The 19,960-nt window shown below is 39.5% G+C and overlaps 1 protein-coding gene across 3 annotated transcripts in view; it reads right to left on the bottom strand.

Moving 5' to 3' along the window:
- The window catches only part of CACNA1E (calcium channel, voltage-dependent, R type, alpha 1E subunit), a 347,324-nt gene that overhangs the window by 153,000 nt on the left and 174,364 nt on the right, over positions 1–19,960 (bottom strand). For all 3 annotated transcript variants that reach the window (XM_011951155.1, XM_011951156.1, XM_011951158.1), the window contains exon 7: positions 16,347–16,450. In XM_011951155.1, coding sequence (XP_011806545.1) covers positions 16,347–16,450 — 104 coding nt within the window. The remainder of the gene's footprint in view (positions 1–16,346; positions 16,451–19,960) is intronic.

The raw sequence follows: 19,960 nt of genomic DNA, 5'->3' as shown, positions 1-19,960 counted from the left end.
GAGACTCCGTCTCAAAAAAAAAAAAAAAAGAAAAAAAAGAAAATCTTAATATTCTCTTAAATGGTGTTTCTAGAAACCTCTATCTGTGGCTGTTTTTTCTTCTCTACCTTCCCTCCATGGATAACCTTAAGTATTTGTACTGTTTTCTCTACTGTGTTCTGATAGTGTATCATATCTTTTCTCCCTCTTTTCTTAAGACGCAGATATTGGATGCTCCTATCTACTTGTTCAAGCCTCTTGAACTTCAAACTTTCTATGTCTAAAATTAAACAAACCTTCCTCTCAGAATAAGAGCTTTTTTTCTTCTTCTATTATTCATATCAGTAAATGGAACAAAAGTTCTCCAAAACATTTGCAACTGAATCTTGGGATCATATACTAGGTGATTTTCCCTACTCCTTACAGTCAGTCATTCATCATGTCCTGACTATTTTACCACTTAAAATCTTCACCTGTTTCTCACTTTACATTTCAGCCATCGGTGCTTGAAATCCTCATTTTATGTCTGGAACTAGAGCTTTATTACAATCTTATTACTTATCAATCATCTTTTTATCACCTTCCTGAATCCTCTATATAATCAATCTGAAATTCAAAACTAACCCATTTGTTTTTGGAAGTTATTAATAAATTATAGTAGTCAGTGTACTTTTATTTTTACAAATTCAAATGTATCAATTATTTCCTTTATGGCTTATTGATTTGCATAATGCTTAGAAACGTCTTCTCCCTTGAAGATTTTTTTCAATTGTCCGTGTTTTCTTTGAATCCTTGTATGATTTAATTTTTAAAATGCATGTACTAGCTCCACCTGCAATTTATTTTGATATAAGATATGAGATGGGGCTCCAACTCAAATTTTGTCCTTCCAGGTAACTAGCCAGTCACACAATTCACTGAATGATTCATCTTCAATGATTTGAAATGACACTTTACACTCATATATACTGTAAATTAATATATACACACACACACAATATATGTCGTGTGTGTATATATATATTTGGTTCCTGTATTCCTGTATCACATCATTTCAATTATTGTAGCTTTAGAATATATGTTACTCCCTATACAAAAAGTTCCTGTTCCTCATTGTTCTTTAAGGAAATGTCTTGGCTACTCTTATACATTTATATTTTCAGATAAATTTTAATATAATTTACTAAAACTATTGTTTACATTTATCAATATCACATTAAAGACTAAAGTGGAGAAAGCAGACATCTTTGTAATTTGAAGTATTCCTTTTCAGGAGCAGGGTCTGTCTTTTCATTTACCTAAATTGGAATATATGTCCTTAGAATCTCCCCATATGGGAAAGCAAGTTTTATGAGGGCAGGGATTTTTGTTTTGTTCCCTGCTGTATTCCCAATATCTAGAATACTGCCTGCCACACAGAAGCTCAACATCTATTGAAAACTGGTTAAGTGAATACATAAGTGATTCTACCATTTAGGCAATGGGATCCCATTATAAATAACTAAGGTGTACAAATTCTATAATTAAATGTCTAGTTTGTAAAGGCTGTTTTCTCATGAATAGCAGGCTGCATTAGAGCAGACAGAACATTTAAAGAGACAATTGCTATAGTCCAGGCCATAGTTTATGAAACTTAATCAGTAGGTCTTGATGAGCAATTAGGCCCAGAGAGTAAGTGAGGAGAAGATACCAGAATTAACTCAGGTTTCTATCTTGGATAACAAATGTGATAAAAGAATCACAGAAAGAGTAAAAGAAAACCAGAGAATATAGAAAGAATAGAGACTGTGTTTAGTGATGAGGAAAGGGAGTTAAACAGTGAATTCTGTTTGGGGCATCCTAAGCTTAAGACACCTCGGGGATATCTAAGTGAATACGTACACTTCGGAGCTTAGTAGCAGATCGGAACGTTAAATCCAGGTCTGTCTCTTAGCAGAGCCATCTTTTTCATTTATTTTTTAATTGGCACATTGTAATTGTACATATTTATGGGGTACAATCTGATGTTTCTATACATATATATGTTGTATAATGATTAAGTCAGAGTATGTAGCATATCCATCACTTCATGCATGTATCATTTTTCTTTGTGGTGAGGACATTTAAAAACCTCTCTTCAAGCTACTTTGTAATATACAATGCCTTACTGTTAACTGTCATCACCTACTGTGCAATAGAACACCAGAACTTATTTCATCTATCTAAAAAGCCATCTTTTTAAATGTTACTTCATGTTATATTTTACTAAGTAAAAATTATCTCCTCCTCTGAAAAACAAATAAAACTAGATTTTAAAATGGAACATTCTTGAAATGAGTTTAAAAGTAGTCACTGTGCAAGGCAAATTCAGAGAATGGTACAATTATCTACTGGGTCCCTTCAGTACTAAATGAAGGGACAAGTCCTGGAGTATATGCATTGGAGTTTGCACATGAATAGAAAACATCATACACATGTGTGAAAATATGTGTGTATGTATGCATATATGGGTGTATATATACACAGATATGTATGTATGTGTACATGTACGTGTGTGTGTGTGTGTGTGTGTGTGTGTGTGTGTGTATATAGGTATATATGTATCAGAGTGTTAGAAGATTTACCTATACTAAGTTAGAGCATGGATGAGGAGCTACAAGGATGCTTCAGTTACCTAAGAACTTGGTCAACCAGAAATTTCATGTGTGAAAAATTCAACAGAGAATGGAGGCATTTTTATATGTGGTTATTGTCTTCATATCCAAAAAGGCACCTAATGAAGTCCCAATCTAATTGTCAACAGTTTGCTTTAAAAAGGATAAATGCTTGTAAAATAGTACCTTGTTTTGATTATTTATGTTGATAGTTCTACTTACTGATTTCTCTATTCTTTTTCCCTCAATACCGTCACCCTGCCTCTCAGATGCAATCTTTCTGGATAAGATTCTTGGCTTCTCCCAGCTATGACTTCACCTCTCCACCCCCACCATACCTCTGCAGCCAAGGATGCTCTCACCTTGGCTGAGCCCCCAGAACCACCTATCCTGACACTGCCTCTGCTTCTCAAGGTAGATAACAGCAAGAGACACTAGAAATTAATTTTTGAAAGGAGACAGAACTTTAATTAATACAAGAAAACCAGAACCTTTTTCCCCTGCAAAAGCAGCTGCATTATATTTCACATTCACATTTCTTTTTTTTTTTTAAAAAAAAGAGAAAAATAGTTTATTATATAATGATAAAAGGGCCAATTCAGCAAAAGAATATAATGATTGTTTCACAGCCCATAGCGTTATCAACACAGGGCAATTTCAGGGTGTTGGTGCTGATTGTACTTCTTCCTAATACTAGAGTCCTAAAATGGGGATAATATTACATGAAATATAGATTACATGTGCAACAGCAAAATATAAGCTCCATGGAGGCAGGGATTTTTCAATCCCCAGCATCTGGAGAACAGTGTTTGGCACTAAATATCTGTTGAATAAATCAACTCAAAAGAGCACTTTGTTGTTGTGCTGGGGCATGTGTGTAAATCACAGCTCTGTTGTGAGTAGAAGCCAAGCAGCAAAGATCCCATTGCAAATGCCCACTCCATAAGGGGAAGCACTGCTTTGTGTAACAAGAGCACTGGACTGAGAGTCATAAAATCGCACTTACATTTGTAATTTAAGTCATGTCACTTTGCTAACTTCAAGCTGCAATCTCCTTATTTGTAAACTACTACTATACTTCTTAGGACTACCGTGAGAATCAAACACATGAAATGCTTTATAAACCAAATGCGCTAAAGTAAAAAAGAATAACTGTTTTGTCTTTTTCTGCTTCCAACAGCCTTATTTGCCCACAATTGCCTATAGAATAACAGCTTTAGCAATCCTTTAGAAGTGATTATTCTGAAAACATGCGCCACATATGATATAAAAGGTTAATATCCTTATAATGCAAATAATTTAAATTCATATGAAAAAGATAAATATGCCAATTTATGGGAAAATGGGCAAAGGGTATGAGGAATTAACTCGAAGAAAAAAAATTAGCAATGGCCAAGTGTAAAAGTGTCCAACCTGTCACAATTACTTGTCTGTAATGCTTGTAAGCTGGGATCACCATTCCAGAAAGCAAACAGCTTCTCCAGAGGTTTTTTGAGGATCTCCAATACCAGTGACTATGCTCCTGACTTTTAAGATGCCAGCCTCTTCCTCTTCTCTGCAATACTATCTCCCAGGAGGTCATGGGGGGTATGGCATCCCCTAAGAGGGTCCTGATGTTATTCGGTTTCCCTTCAATTCATCAACCATTTCTTGAACACAAAAACAAGGCACTAAGATATCAGGAGCAATCCAACCACACGGAAAGACCTCCTCAGCAGAAGAAACAGAACTTCATGGGTAACAGAGACATCTGTGACTCCAAAGCACAGGAAGACAGTGCCTCCAGGAGAAGGCAGGAGAGCTCTGCCTCTCATTAGCCTGTGTACCCTTAGGCGAGACTCTTAGCCACTCTCAGTCTCCATTTCCTCAATTATAAAATGGGGTTAACAACAGTACCTGACTCATGAGGCTGTTACAAAAATCAATTGAAATAATGTATATAAAGCATTTAGCATGGTATCGGGCAGATGGCAAGGTTTCAATAAATATTAGATCTTATCTTTAGTAGTATTAAATTATATAACAATTCCGTGATGTTACTATGAGTGACAGAGTCTATAACAAACACGCACATAGCTCTATGGGAACATGTGGGAGAAAGATTTTAATACTAATTGTAAAATGAGAGTGGGGGGTATAGACCTGGAAAGATCTCGTGAAAGAAGTCAAAGTTAAAACAAGCTGAGAGGGATGAGCAGGAATTTAACAAAGAAAATTAGAGGCTTACTCCAGACCACATGAGCAGAGACCAGAAAGGCCCAGGTACTCCAAGGAACTTCAAATGGGGGAGTGTCCAACTTGACAGCCTCATGTGGGGCCCAAGGGCACAGTCTGTCTTTGCTGTTCCCTGTAGGGTGCCATAGATGGTCAGCTCTACCAATGGTATCTGAAAACATCTGAGCTCGGCCGGGCGCGGTGGCTCAAGCCTGTAATCCCAGCACTTTGGGAGGCCGAGACGGGCGGATCACGAGGTCAGGAGATCGAGACCATCCTGGCGAACACAGTGAAACCCCGTCTCTACTAAAAAATACAAAAAACTAGCCGGGCGACGTGGCGGGCGCCTGTAGTCCCAGCTACTCGGGAGGCAGAGGCAGGAGAATGGCGGGAACCTGGGAGGCGGAGCTTGCAGTGAGCTGAGATCCGGCCACTGCACTCCAGCCCGGGCGGCAGAGCAAGACTCCGCCTCAAAAAAAAAAAAATCTGAGCTCACGCTAGTTGACTCAATGGGAGTACGAGTACTTGGTAGGTAAGAATGGCTCTTTCCCAGCCCCACCTACTGAGTGTAAACCAGGCTCTCAAGAGAAGAAATCTGCTACTAACAGCTGACATTTATTAAGTCTTTACTATCTCCCAGGTATTAAACACTTAACATGTATTATCTGATTTCATTTCCCCGGTAATCTTATATGACAAACACCAATATCCTTATTCACATTTGGGTAACTGAAGGTATAGAAAAGTGAAATAATTTACCTAACATCATTGTCATAGCTGGCAAGTGACAGGAACAGAACTCAAACCCAGCTAGACTATCTAGAGAGTCTGTATTTTACTACTAGGCAATACGTAGGGCACGGAGGAAAAAGCACCCCAGACAGGGAGCCAGGGCAGCTAGCTTCTACCCAAGTTCTAACTAAACAGCTGTCTACAAACTGAGCAAGTCATTTCACTCTGCAGCCGAGTTTCCTCCATTGTAACAAGGAGGCAGGCGCAAATGACACTTAGAGTTTTGTCTTCCTCAAATAATTTTTATCTCACCCTAAGATACAATTTTCACAACTGATACACTAAGCAGTGTCTTGGGGAAGTGCAGATTCTCTCAGCAAGCTCGCATAAGCTTTTCACGTGACCCCCATGGTCACACAACTCAGCCAGGAAAAGTCCTTCTCGTCAGTGTAGGAATTATGAACACCCCACTCTGGTCATCAAAACGGGGTCTCACACAGGAAATTTCTGCCCACAGGACTGGGCAGTTCCATGTGCCATGGCCGTCATGAAGGACCCGTGCATTTCCATCAAGTTCTGCTGTACTAGATGACAGATAATTTCCTTCCATAAAGGACATTTAAACTATCTGGAGGATCTGCTTAAAGGCATAGGTGCTTGTGCCTAGCAGACCTCGGTCCAAATTCTGAATCTACTGCTCATGAGCTTTGTTTGCTTTGGCAAATTACCAAGCATCCCTATTTATGACCAAGTATCTCTGTTTATAGAAGGAAGTTAGTACTTCCTCATACGGTCACTGTGAGGATTAAATGAGACAATATGTGTCATGTGATTGGCACAATGCTTGATGGGTAGCACAGTCTCAAAAAATTACAGCTTACAAGAAAAACGACTTAAAACAAACCCTGCCCTACTCCTGTGAACTAGCCAAAAGCCATGAAGTGTGCTATGCTTTCCTATGCTCAGCAGGGCCAAAACCTGACCTCTTTCCCTTAAGACCTACCTTTTGGCCTGTGTTCTCCCCGAGCCACCTACAGTCTCAATTCAGAAACCTAAAAGCAATCCAGGAGACTTCCCTCTGATTTCCACACCAAACCCACTCAGACATACCCACACAGTCCCAAGTCCTGCAGATCCGACACTTGGCCCCCAATACCTCCTGGAGCTGTCCTGTCTTTCCGTCTCCATTGCTGTACTTCAGTCTCGCTGCTTCTCTGCTTCTCGCCTGAACTACTGTTCCTCTCTGTTTGCTTCCAGTCTTGCTTCTGTATGTACCTTCTCCAGGGTGATCATCTTCAAATGCAAATCTAGCCATCTTCTTATCTAACAATCTAAAACCTCCCCCAGGCTTCTGGGATCAAGCTTAAACTTATCAGCTTAACCCAAGAAGCCCTTCTGGATGAGTCTCTGCCTGTGCCTCCGTGCTAGAATGTGCTTCTCCCTTGTGCCCATAAACTATCACTGGCTCTTCAGAGGCACACACCACTGTCACCTGCTTCAGTTGGCCTTACCTGATCCTTGCCCCTTCTAATTTAAATGCCCCCTGTTGCTATGTCTTCCTAGACTCAAACTGCTTGAGGGGTAGCAGCTCTCTGTCCTTGTTTGACCTGGTATCCCTAGCCCCTAGCAGTGAGTCATATACAACAAGTACTTAGTAACTGTTGTGTGAGTCAGTCATTGACTTTCTACTAGTTGATTCCAGTGTTAGAATCCCAGCAGAATTACTCTCCTTTATCTTAGCCAGTCACCTTCAATGTCAGCCAGCCTTGGGAGGAGCAGGTATACGTCAAACTAATACCCACCAACTCCCCTCAGAGATCTCATCTGGAGCAATGAGCTGGGCATGAATAATTTCCTTCTTAAGACCCGCAGCCATTCCTGTCTCAGGTCAGGCCTGGGAAACACTTAGGTACCACCTCCTAATATGCAATGGCACGTCCAACAGGAGATGCCGGGTTTAACACTGAAGTTATAGTTGTTAATATGCCCATTGTGGCCAAGAGCTAGGTCTTATTCATCTTTTTATCCTCAATAATGCCTTGCAAGATAGTAGGAACTCAAAATTAGTGACCTCCATATATGAATCTGAAAAAAAAATTAGCTTTAGGGAGGGACTAGCATTCTGGACTATGTGAACTTAGAGTTCCATTACATGTATTTTTGAAACATTTCCATAATTAGTCTATAATCTCCTTATTTTACCCATCTTTGTGTTCTAAATGTCTAACCAGGTATCTTTTGCATAGCAGACACTCAATAAACACTTGCTGAATCACACAGAATCAGTTTGCACATGAGTTGTTAGCAAGGCAGAAAGCTGTAGTTTTGCTTGCCATGGGAGCCACTCTATGCATTTATGAGATGCAACCAGAAGAATTCCTCTTCTACTATGGACAGTTCACCACTTCCCATTAGTCTTAGGGCAACAGGACCTTGACAGTGGGTCTTGGCATCTTCTGCCCTGTACACATACCGGGTCACATTGTGAATGTGAACATCAGTGTGCATGAATAAGTGTGTACATCAATGCACATATACATTAAAACTCGCGCCAATATCATCTTGGTCAAGATGATATTCCAGGCTTACCACTGGCAGCATTTCTGTGTGTGTGCCACCTTAGGTGTCAGTATTCCTGAATGGAGGCCATGTAGTATACACTAAAATAAGCACCTAATCAGAAGTTGATAAATTGTAACCTCCGGCCCCACCTCTGCCAGTAACTAGTCAGAGATTAACATCTCTAAACCTCCCTCTTCTCATTTCCAAATAAAGATACTGTCCACCTACTGCATGGAGTCGTTGCAAAGAACAAATATGAACACAGAAGCAAAGGTGCTTTGAAAACTATGGCATGCTTTACACAAGAGAGCTCACACTGCTCCCCACACATATATGGAAGCAGTCTCTGGCCTGACTGCCCCTGCTGTGGTTTTGAGACAGCTCAACTGCTTCCCCCTATTTACCTTCCCCTGGTCAGAAGCCCAGGGAACAACGGATGGTGACAGGGGGATGGCTCAGGGTCATTTCTGTTTGTGTGAGCCTCTGCCCTGTAGCCCCTGACGGCCATTTCAGGATGTGCTTATGCAGCCCTGCTTTGTTTCCATGGAGACAGGAAGCTCTGCTTCTCTTCATGCCTAAGCTAATGGTTTTCATCAAATCCCATTTCCTTTGAGACAAGTAAAAATGCTACGATGTTTCCATCCATACTTCCTCTTTAAATATGAGCAACAAACATACCTCACAGCCTTCCTCCCACCAACGTCTGTGCCTCAGAGGCAGGTGCCTCAGTCATTTCCACGCTTGGCATCCAGGGGTCCCTGAGCACCAGTGGATGCGGCCTGCCCCCTCTCACGTGGACTCTCTCCTTCACCTGCCCAACCTAGGAGCCATGTGTGTTCCCCCTTTAATTTCTGTCTCTCTCTGCTTTGGGAACAGCCTTGGTACATAACATTCAGCTGCCTGCAGGTCACAAGAAACCTGCTCCCTAGGTTTCCAACCTATTTCCCAGGCTGCTTCTGAATTAAATCCTCACTAAATCCCCACTCTAAGGAGAAAGCTTACAATCTTTCCAAAGGCATGTGAGAGCCAACCAAGCAGAAGAGAGAACCCATGGCCCCTCCTGTACACAGGACTGGCTGCTGCTGAACCCCCTGCAGACACCAATAAAGCCCACCCCCAACTGTGTTGAGCTTCAGAATGAGAAAAAGAAACCAGGTCAGAATGATTTCAGTCCCAGCCTATAAGGCCCCTATTGTGAACACTCCTTTAAATGTCAAAATTTATTCATACCAGCTGTTCCCAGCTGTCACTGTCACTTCCTAGGCTTCTCCAGAAGTACTAAGGAGGCATCTGCCATCCCAGTTCCATGACGTCTAACCTGTGCAGGCCATCTCCCAGAGGAGCCCATGGCCCCACAGCTGGCTCAATCGAACATCCACAGGCTGTTAAGCAGGTGATGGCCACCTGGACCTAACAGGCTGAGAAAATGTATGTTAATATTATCGAAGGACATAGGCAGCTAATAAGAGCTAAGGGCTACTCCATGCCAGACCCTGGGCTAGGGTTTTGTATATGAGAGAGCTTTTGCTACCCCATTTTACAGAGGAGGAAGCAGGCTCAGAGTAACTTATCCAAATTCGCAATGCTAATAAGTGGTTTCTTACAGGGTTAGGCTTCTCACCCATGAATGTCAGATGCTAAAGCCCATGCCTCTTCCAATGTACAACTCTATCCCATGCAGAGAAAGATGTAAGAGAATGAAAAGATGTGATTCCAAACCAGAGAGAGTCCATGTGGTCAGACACAAGGCACTGTCCAGTAGGATACTGTTCTGTTCCATTTCCAGCTCTGTTAAGACACAACTTGAACCTATACTGGAGCCTCATCCAGAACACCAGTGGCTTTCATTAGCACAGCATCTACTTTTCTCCCCAAACATATAGTAAGAATCTGTCTTAAGTTTTCCAAACTAAAATATATACACACTTAGGACAAAGAATATCAGATAAGATTACACAAACATGACATTATCCTCTCAGTAGAAATACAAGAGGAGGTCCTGTGGTCAGGCTTCTCTGGAGGCCAGAGTTATAGAGGGTGCACATTGGAGTCGTAGGTACTAGCTGGCTGGAGACAGTAACTTCTAGCAGTGCTTAGGCACAAAGAATGCCAACAAACACTCATTGAATGAGTAAATATAGAAGAAATCTCTTACGTCTTAAGACTCTCCACTCAAAATAAACATTATTAAAGTTCTTACTTCTTTACGATGTCTTCAGTTTTTCCCTCATATCCATCTCACAAATTACCACCACAGGCTCTTAGTACCCCGTAGTTGGATTACTATGGTTGTTTCCTGCTTAATCCCACTGAATCTGGTCTCTCTCCATGCCAGTCCTTCCCCCACGGATGTCAGATGAATATTCTTATATACGCCTTTCATCCTACACTTTTGTGTGTGTGCAATATTTTTACTTTAAAATTTAATTTCTATTTTTTCAAAGTAACACATGTAGAACTTAAAAAGTCAAATAATTTTGAAAGACTTCTAATGCAAAACTGGCAGCCCTCTGCTTTACCTCTCCTAACCCCTGAATCTCACTCCCCAAAGGCAAATACTTTCAACTCTTTTACCTGTTTCTTCTGGTATTCATTTCTAAATTTCTAAATATTATACTTAAACACTGAAATGTCTTTATCTTTCCATTTTAGATATTACCTAAATACTTCCTTATTGTGGAACCTAAGATTTCAGTCTTTGACATCTCCTTTCCCTCCCCATATTCAGCCTCCTCCATCCACTTAAGGCACCGTAAGGGGCTATCTCAAAATTCGTCATCAGCAACATAAATTTGGTTGACAATTGAGCTGAATAGAGGACCTACCTACTATGCTTATATTTCTTACTGGTAACAATTTCATATTTCATGGAATTAAATGCTTAGAGTGTTTTATTGTGTATGTGTGTGTATACAAATACATAACATACATATTCACACAGTCATGTATCACTTAACAAAAGGCATACATTCTGAGAAATGCATTGCTAGGCAATTTTGTTGTGCCAACACCAGAATGTGTACTTACACAGACCTAGATGCTATAGCCTACTGCACACCTAGTCTATATGCTGTAACCTATTGCTCCTAGGCTCTAAACCTATAGAGCATATTACTACACTAAATACTGTGGGCACGTATAACACAACATGAAGTATTTGTACATCTAAATACATCTAAACACAGAAAAGGGATAGTAAAAATATGGTACAAAAGATTAAAAAAAAAAAAAAGGTACACCATATAGGGCACTTACCATGAATGGAGCTTATAGGAAGTTGCTCTGGGTGAGTCAGAAAGTGAGTGGTGAGTGAATGTGAAGGCCTAGGACATTACTGTACAGCACTGTAGACTTTATCAACACTGGACACTTAAGCTACACTAAATTTATTAAAAACATTTTTCTTTCCATCAATTAATCTTCACATACTGTAACTTTACCTTATGAACTTAAAAAAATTTAACTTAAGACTCTTTGGCAATAATGCTTAGCTTAAAACACACATTGTACAGCTGTACAAATATATTTTCTATCCTTACATCCTCATTCTATAAGCTTTTTTTTTGATTTTTTCTTTTTTACTTTTTAAAATCTTTTGTTAAAAGCTAAGACACACACACACACAGCCTAGGCCTGCAGAGAGTCAGGACCATCAATATCACTGTCTTCCACCTCCATATCTTGTCCCACTGGAAGGTCTTCAGGAGCAATAACATACAGGGAGCTGTCATCTCCTATGATGACAATGCCTTCCTCTGGAATACCTCCTGAAGAACCTGCCTGATACTGTTTTACAGATAACTTTTTTTTAAGTAAGTAGGAATCAATTGTAAAACAACAATTAAAAGTAAATACACAAATCAGTAACATAGTCATTTACTGTCGAGTACTATATACTGTACATAATTATAGGTGTTCTACTTTTACATGATTGACAATTCAGGTTTTTTTTACACCAGCATCACCACAACCATGTGAATAATGTATTGCACTATGATGTTAAGATGACTATGATGTCACTAAGCCACAGGAATTTTTCAGCTCCACTAAATCTTATGGGACCACTGTTGCATATACATCAGCCATTGACTGAAATGTGATTATGTGGCACATGACTGTATATAGTTTCAGCAAAACCATAAGTTCTTTTGAATATAATAACACACATTAGGGAATACATTAGTTTTATTTTTTTCTTATGGATAGCATTTTTAGAGGCCTCTGTCACTCTACTCAAATCTGTGCTTGATAATCTCTAGGCTTCTGTCATCCTAGACTTCCCTTCATCACCCTGGGAATCAATCTCTTCCTTCTCTCCTCCATCGAATCCCTTGTTTCCATGAGTATCACGTTCTTCTCTTTCTTCAATTATTTCCTTATTTTTAGTGACTCACATTCACCAGTAACTCTTTCAAAATGAATATCTAAAAATATTGTGATTCCATCCTAAAAAACAATTGTTATTTGAGCTAGGTATAGAAATCTATCTTGGAAATTATTTTCCTTATGAAAGTTTTAGGAACTTCTCTATTTGTTACTAACTTTCATTGTTACCATTGAGAAGCCCAAAGCTATCCTGATTCCTATTTCTTTGTAAATAAATTCCATCTCCTTCCTAATTACCAGGCACTTTCAGAATATTTTTTAATCTGATGTTCTGAAATTTCATGACGATTCACCTTGGTGTGCTTGCTTTCCATCAGTCATACTGAGTTTTCAGTGTGCACTTCATTATTAATTAAACTCATTTGTTCCCTTTTACCTCCATACCCACCTTCTATCTCCCTATGAAAATTATCATTAAAGTAAAATAAAAATTTTAAAAATTACAATATATTCAAAATGTGCCTTTGATTTGAATATATTTTCATAAACTGTATGTTTTGTGTGCATGTAGTTTTATGTAAATGGTATCATATCACAGTGATTTTTGTTTTCACTAAAATCTATGTTCTTAAGATATCTTATGTTTCATGTGTACACAGTATTTGTTGCTCTGTGCTACACAGGATGCCACAGTACACACTGCTACATACTATGCCATGGTATACACCCAATGTTTTACCTATATAGTCTCCCAGTTATAGACATCCAAGTTGCCTCCAACTCCCCACTACCATGAAATAATGCTGGAAAGAACATCCTTGCATCTGTCTCAACACATCTTTTAAACTGGCAATGTGAGTCTTTTGGTTCTGGGAACACTTCTTGTATTTTTGTTACTTTTTTCCTTTCCATTTCTCTGTTCTTTTTATAGAACTCCTATTATAGTTAAAAGCTGGATCAATCCTGTTTTGTTGTTCTATTTTCTAGGTAATTTCACCAATTTTATATTCCAAACATTTATTATCTTTATATTTTTATTACATTCTTATATTTTTACATTATTTCATTTTTATATTTAATGTAAATTTACTTTGTAAAATGAATGTACACTTTACATTAATTTCCAAGAGCCCTTAACCTCTAAATTTTTTTTGTATTTATTGGTCAGTTATTCTGTAAATAAAATGGTTTCTTTTCTATCTCTAATCGCAAATACAGCTTTTAAAATTGTCTTCTACTCCCTGCATTGTTCATATTCCCTCAATTTCCTTTTTTTTTTTTCATGATTTTGTTTTTTATTCTTTCGTGTTGGGCATTTTCCTCAAATGCTGATGATCTCTAGATGTGTGTTCATATTTCAGAGCATGGCACAAAAGCTCATTGGCAACTCTATGCAAGCTTGTAGCTTGTGGAATGGTGAGTGTAATGGGATGACTGGAAGCCCCCCAAAAGATCTGTTCACATCCTAAGTCCTGGAACATGTGAATGTTACTTTATTTGGAAAAATAATGTTTGTAGATTATTAAATTAAGGATGTTCAGATAAGAGATCATCCTGGCTTATCAAAATGACCCTAAATCCAATGACAAGTGGCCTTAGAAGAGCAAAGCAGAGGGAAACTGCACAGACACTGAAGAAGAGGCAATATGATCACAGAGGCAGAGACTACAGTGATGTGGCTATAAGCCAAGGAATGCCTGGGGCTGCCAGAAGCTGGAAGAGGAAGAAAATCAATTCTCCTTTAGAGCCCTTGGAGGGAGCACAGCTGTATTCATCCATTTTCATGCTGCTAATAAAGACATACGCAAGCCTGAGAAATTTACAAAAGAAAGACGTTTCATGGACTCACAGTTCCACATGGCTGGGTACACCTCACAATCATGGCAGAAGGTGAAAGGCACATCTCACTTGGCAGCAGACAAGAGAAGAGAGCTTGTGCAGGGAAACTCCCTTTTATAAAATCATCAGGTCTTGTGACATTTAATCACGAGAACAGCATGGGAAAGACCCACCCCCATGATTCAATTACCTCCCACCGGGTCCCTCACAACACCTGGGAATTGTGGGAGTTACAATTCAAGGTGAGATTTGGGTGGGGACACAGCCAAACTATATCAACGGTCCTGCCAGATTTTGGACCTCTACCCTTCAGAACTATAAGAGAATAAAGTTCATCTCACAGTTTTAAGCCGCAGAGCTACAGTAATTAGTTGAAGGCAGCCACAGGTAATTAATATATTGTGAGTCTCACCAAAGATGATGAGATGGGAACCTGTTTCTCTGGTCTCCCCCAAATATCAGTATAAATTTGTCCCTTCTCTTCAGACAGACAGTTTCCCAAGAGAGGAATCCTCTCAACTCCTACCAGATTGCTACATTTTTAAGAGTCAAGCAGGAGAAGTGGGCTGGACTATGCACATTCAGTTTGTAGACTTTCATTTAGCCCTCCTGTTTTCAGTACAACATGTCAACACTACCCTCAGGTGCACCTGATGGTACAATTCCAGGCTTCTCTGATTCCACATCTACAGAGATTAAGTCTCCTAACTTTTGCTAGGGTGGGGGTTGGGCGAAGCAGATATCTGTCAGCATTGCCTGGAGGTTATAGTGGGGTAGGGCAGGGAGTCTAATGTTCCTTACAAGGACTTTGCATCAATCCTCTTGTTTTTAGCACCATGCCTACCCCAGCTCTCAGACCTACCTGGTGTCTCCAATTTCTGAGCCTTTCTAGAGCTCCGAAGGACAATCAGTTTGCTTTTATACTGGTATTCCCTAAACAATTAAACTTCAGCTTTCCTATCACTGTCAGTTGTCAATTTTTTTCTATGTTCAAAAATGTTGTTGACATCTCTCATCTCTTGGCATTCGTCTTGTTCCCTTTGTCCTAGTGCCCTTCTTAAAATTTATTTTCTGTATTAGTGGAGTTTCAAGAAATGACCAACTTAGTTCAATCTGCCATGTTTAAACAGAAGTATCACCTTATAAATTTTCATTTGAAGAACGTATGCCACTCTGACAAAAAAATTAAGTTCAGTTTTGCTTGGAAAAATAAAAGAATCTCTAAAATATATCCCTGTCTCGGCTATCCTAAGATGTTACATTATAATTTCTTCACACTCCATGACAAGTCCTATTTTTTTCATCTTTGCTTACGGTGTAATACTCCCCTTCCTGAAATGTTCACTCCCATATAGTCTGTGTAATCCTACTACATGTTTCATAACCCAAGCAAAATCCCAATCCTTCATGAAACTATCCCTGATGACTTCAGACCACATAGATTTGTTCCTTCCCCAAAACAAATGATTAAAACTTGTATAAGTCAGTAAAAGAACTCCTATTCTCCATTTCATGTGTTTGTATCATCTTCTTAGCAAAACATGTTTCTTAAGGAGAGGAACCACACCTTATACTTTGTGTGCTCCTGGCGATGCTTACCATGGTATTGGACACCAAATAGTTGCAGCTTTGTATAAACTAATTCAAGCCACAAATATGAGAGTTGATGCCCAATACACTACAGAGTAAGAAACTTTTGAGGGAAAGTCTGTGTCTAATTCAACTTTATTTCCCTAACAACCAGCACAGTGTTTGACATAGGTCTCTGACTGCTGAGTTACTGAATGAAAGCGTGGATGAATAAATGAACTCTCACTAGATACTGTGTTCAGTGTTGTGCCTGACGTCAAGACTTTTTAATTCCTGAAAATAATCAAGATTATTAGAACGACAGTTCACTACTGTATTCTCAGCAACTAGAAAGCATTTGGCACAGAAGAACTGCTCGGTAAGTGTCTTCTAAATGAAGGTTAAATGAATGAATCTGCCATGAGTCAGGAGGCATTAGTTTACAGTTAGCAGTCAGCAAATGAGTTAAGAAGAGAGAAACATCTGGCTCACCCGGAAAGCACTCCCAGGACTAGGTTGAGAACAAAGAAGGATCCAATGATGATGAGGGGGATGAAGTACAGCCAATTCCAGGTGGCTCCTAAGGCATCATTGGTCTGAAAGAAAGAAAAATGGTTCCTTAATACTTAAAGCCATCTTCCATAAGTAAAGCTAACATTCCTGCAGCTTCACAGAGGGTGATGTAACAAGCGCAATGTAATGCAGTTAAATATTGCCTTACTCCATTCCCAATTTGGCATTACTATGAGTTAGCTCACAATCTCCCAGGTACATAATAAAGAACATAGCATCAGCCTCACCATAATATACTGAGTTGGAATATTCTCACACCCTCGCTTAGCACATGGGAAAACAATACAGAAAGATCAGATACTTTCCCAAGGTCACACAAACAACCACTGGTTTTATAGCATTTGGTAATGTGGGTTCTAAGCCTCTGCACACAAAATTGGGCAAATTCTCAAAAAGACAAAGGCAGGTTGTGCCCAATCTATTCCATGGATGCTAGCAAAGGCCTTGACAGGATTATTTGGAAGAAATGTTAGGGTCCTCTGTGTCTCGCTCAGCCCTTGACCTGGACCCAGCTTGCTTTCTTCCATCACAGTACAATAGTACAGAGCTGGCCCAGGCCTGGCCCCAGCAAGGCTCTGGCCAGAACAAGGAATAAATCTAGATTTGAAGAGTGATCACTTGCACTCTGATGTTAACACTCAGTGAATTAAAAAATGCCTGCAAATCCATATTCTGGATTCTTATATCACGAATCAGTTGCAAGACCCTTGAATGGTCAGGGACTGAGGAAGAATTATATCTTACGAATTAAACAAAAGAAAGAAGCAATTCTTAGCAGGATGTCTTATTAGAACCTTGAAATAGAGCCTGGGAGCCTCTCTGAAAGCTGTACCACTGAACTAAGGGTTCTCAGTCTTTCCTTTGACTCTTCCTCACCTGACAGCACCTCCAAGTCTTTCCAAATAGTCTTCCTGAATTGCATTTCACATATGCAGGGCTTTGAAATCCCTTCAACCCCGACTCCACTCTCTCACACACAAACTCTAAGACCCATTTGAAACTTACAACAGATATTTCATCATTACTTCACTGGAAAAACAAGGCCAAAGTCAAATGCCATGCCTAAAACTCACAAGCTAAATTAGTAAAATTAAGACCAGAACTCGGCCAGGCGCGGTGGCTCAAGCCTGTAATCCCAGCACTTTGGGAGGCCGAGACAGGCGGATCACGAGGTCAGGAGATCGAGACCATCCTGGCTAACACGGTGAAACCCCGTCTCTACTAAAAATACAAAAACTAGCCAGGCGAGGTTTTTTTTTTTTAAATTAGCCACATGTGGTGGCACCTATAGTCTCAGCTACTTGGGAGGCTGAAGTGGGAGGATCACCTGAGCACAGGAATTCAACTCTCTGTATGGTATGCATTATGTAAACTTCCTAAATCCTTTTTTTTTTGGCAAGGTAATGGCAATAAAAAAAAAAAAAAAAAAAAAGACCAGAACTCAGAATTTCTATGGCAAAGTATTTCTTGTCCCTCCAATTTACCTTTTCCCCCTCTCACTGCTAAATTTTGAAAACATATTTTGATTGATTGTCTTCATGTTTCCTGTGGACTTCTGTGACATTCTCTTGTTTTCTCCCAAATTATCTCCCATTCAAATATTCCAGTCTGCAGAATATAGCCTCTTACCAATCATGGCAGCTATCACTGTATAGTCGATTCATCCATTAAAAACAGTTTGACTTTTATTTTAAGTTCAGGGGTACATGTGCAGATTTGTTATATGTGACTCATGTCACAGCGGTTTGTTGTACAGATTATTTCATCACCCAGGTATTAAGTCTAGTACCCAATAGCTGTTTTTTCTTGATCCTCTTCCTTCCCCTACCCTTCACCCTCCAAAAGGCTCCAATGTGTTGTTCCTCTTCCTGTGTCCATGTGTTCTCATCATTTAGTTCCCTCTTATAAGGGAGAACATGCAGTATTTGGTTGTCTGTTCCTGTGTTGGTTTGCTAAGGATAACGGCCACCAGCTCCATCCATGTTCCTGTAAAGAACATGTTCTCATTCTTTTTAAGGCTGCATAGTATTCCATGGTGTATATGTACTGCATTTTCTTTAACCATTCTGTCACTGGTGGGCATTTAGGTTGATTCCATGTCTTTGCTATCATGAATAGTGCTGTAATGAGCATATGCATGCATGTGTTTTTATAAGAGAATGATTTATATTCCTTTGGGTTATAAGCAAACCCAGTAATGGGACTGCTGGGTTGAATGCTAGTTCTGTTTTTAGGTATTTGAAGAATCACACCACTAAAACAGCTTCTAAGGCAATCTCCTTTCACCAAACTCGTGTGTTTTGTTTTGCCGCTACACTATTCAGAGAGAGATAATTGCAATTGAAGCAGAATACAAGTTAAAAGTAAACAAGAAAATACTTTCTGAATGGGAAGGGACAGATGCAGACACCTGCCAATTTCAGTGTGTAAGATGGAGCTCTTTGGTTCAATCAAGTCTGGTCAGTTAAATACAATCAGGGAAGATGTGGACCAGACCTCAGAGAAAACTGTTCCCGAATATTAGCAGAAAGATGCAGAGGAACTAGATGCCAAGAGTTGTGGAGGGTTTTAACGGAGGTAGGAAGCCATTTTCTTTGAGTTTGTTAAGACATGGACCTTCCCTATGAGCTGAAAAATGAATTGCAATGATACTTGTATAGCTAGCTCTATGTTTATTCATGATCACAAATCAGTCCTTTTGTAAGGCTGGCTAGCTCTGATGGTTCACCAGTAGAGTTCCAGATTAACAGGGTTTATTCACTCTATGGCTTAGCCAGCAGCCAAACCCCCCAGCACCACAACATTCCTTGGCAACAAAAACTGAGTCTACATCCAGCACCCAGATAGCACTTTGTTGCCAATAAACATTAGCAGGTATCAGCAATAGCAATGATGAAATTGTGACTTTTAAGATATTTTTGTTCTTAAATAATTGAGCTACAGTTTGAGGGTGGCTCAGAGCAATTTCACATGGGTGACTACTTGCAAGGTATGCTGTAAAGAGGATGTCCAAAATTACATTGTTCTCATTGCTAGAGATCTCTAAGAAGTTAATGTATTTTGTGGAAAAGGGGCTTCTGTAACCAAAGACATTTGGGAAACACAGCAGATTATATTTTCTTCTGAGCCTGTGACGAGATCCACAAAAAAAGAACATTATTTACCTTGTTTCCTCCATCATTTCATAGACACTTTTGATCATGGAACCCTCATTTTCAGAGAAAATCTAGTAACACATCAAGGAATAAAGTCTATGAAATGTAGGAACTATAGTGGGTCAGAATCTGGAATGTGTTTCTCAATTCTATAAAAAACCATTGACGAGCAGTGTCTTTTGATTCAGCATTTTGTGAGTATGTTTTGGTGCTGCTTCAACCTATATTCAGGCAGAAACCCTAACTGTCTGCTCATTTCTGTATCTGGCACCTAACTAAGGGTTTGGCATGCATAGATGGTCAACTAATCAAAAAATGTCCACAATTCTAATAAGAAGATTCTCCTGTTAAAAATATACTGATACAGTTCATTCTGAT

Source organism: Colobus angolensis, unplaced genomic scaffold, assembly GCF_000951035.1.
Source record: "Colobus angolensis palliatus isolate OR3802 unplaced genomic scaffold, Cang.pa_1.0 Scaffold315, whole genome shotgun sequence".
NCBI classification, from domain to species: Eukaryota; Metazoa; Chordata; class Mammalia; order Primates; family Cercopithecidae; genus Colobus; species Colobus angolensis.
Note: the sequence above shows the minus strand (reverse complement) of the source record. Positions and strands in the feature narration are given on the sequence as shown.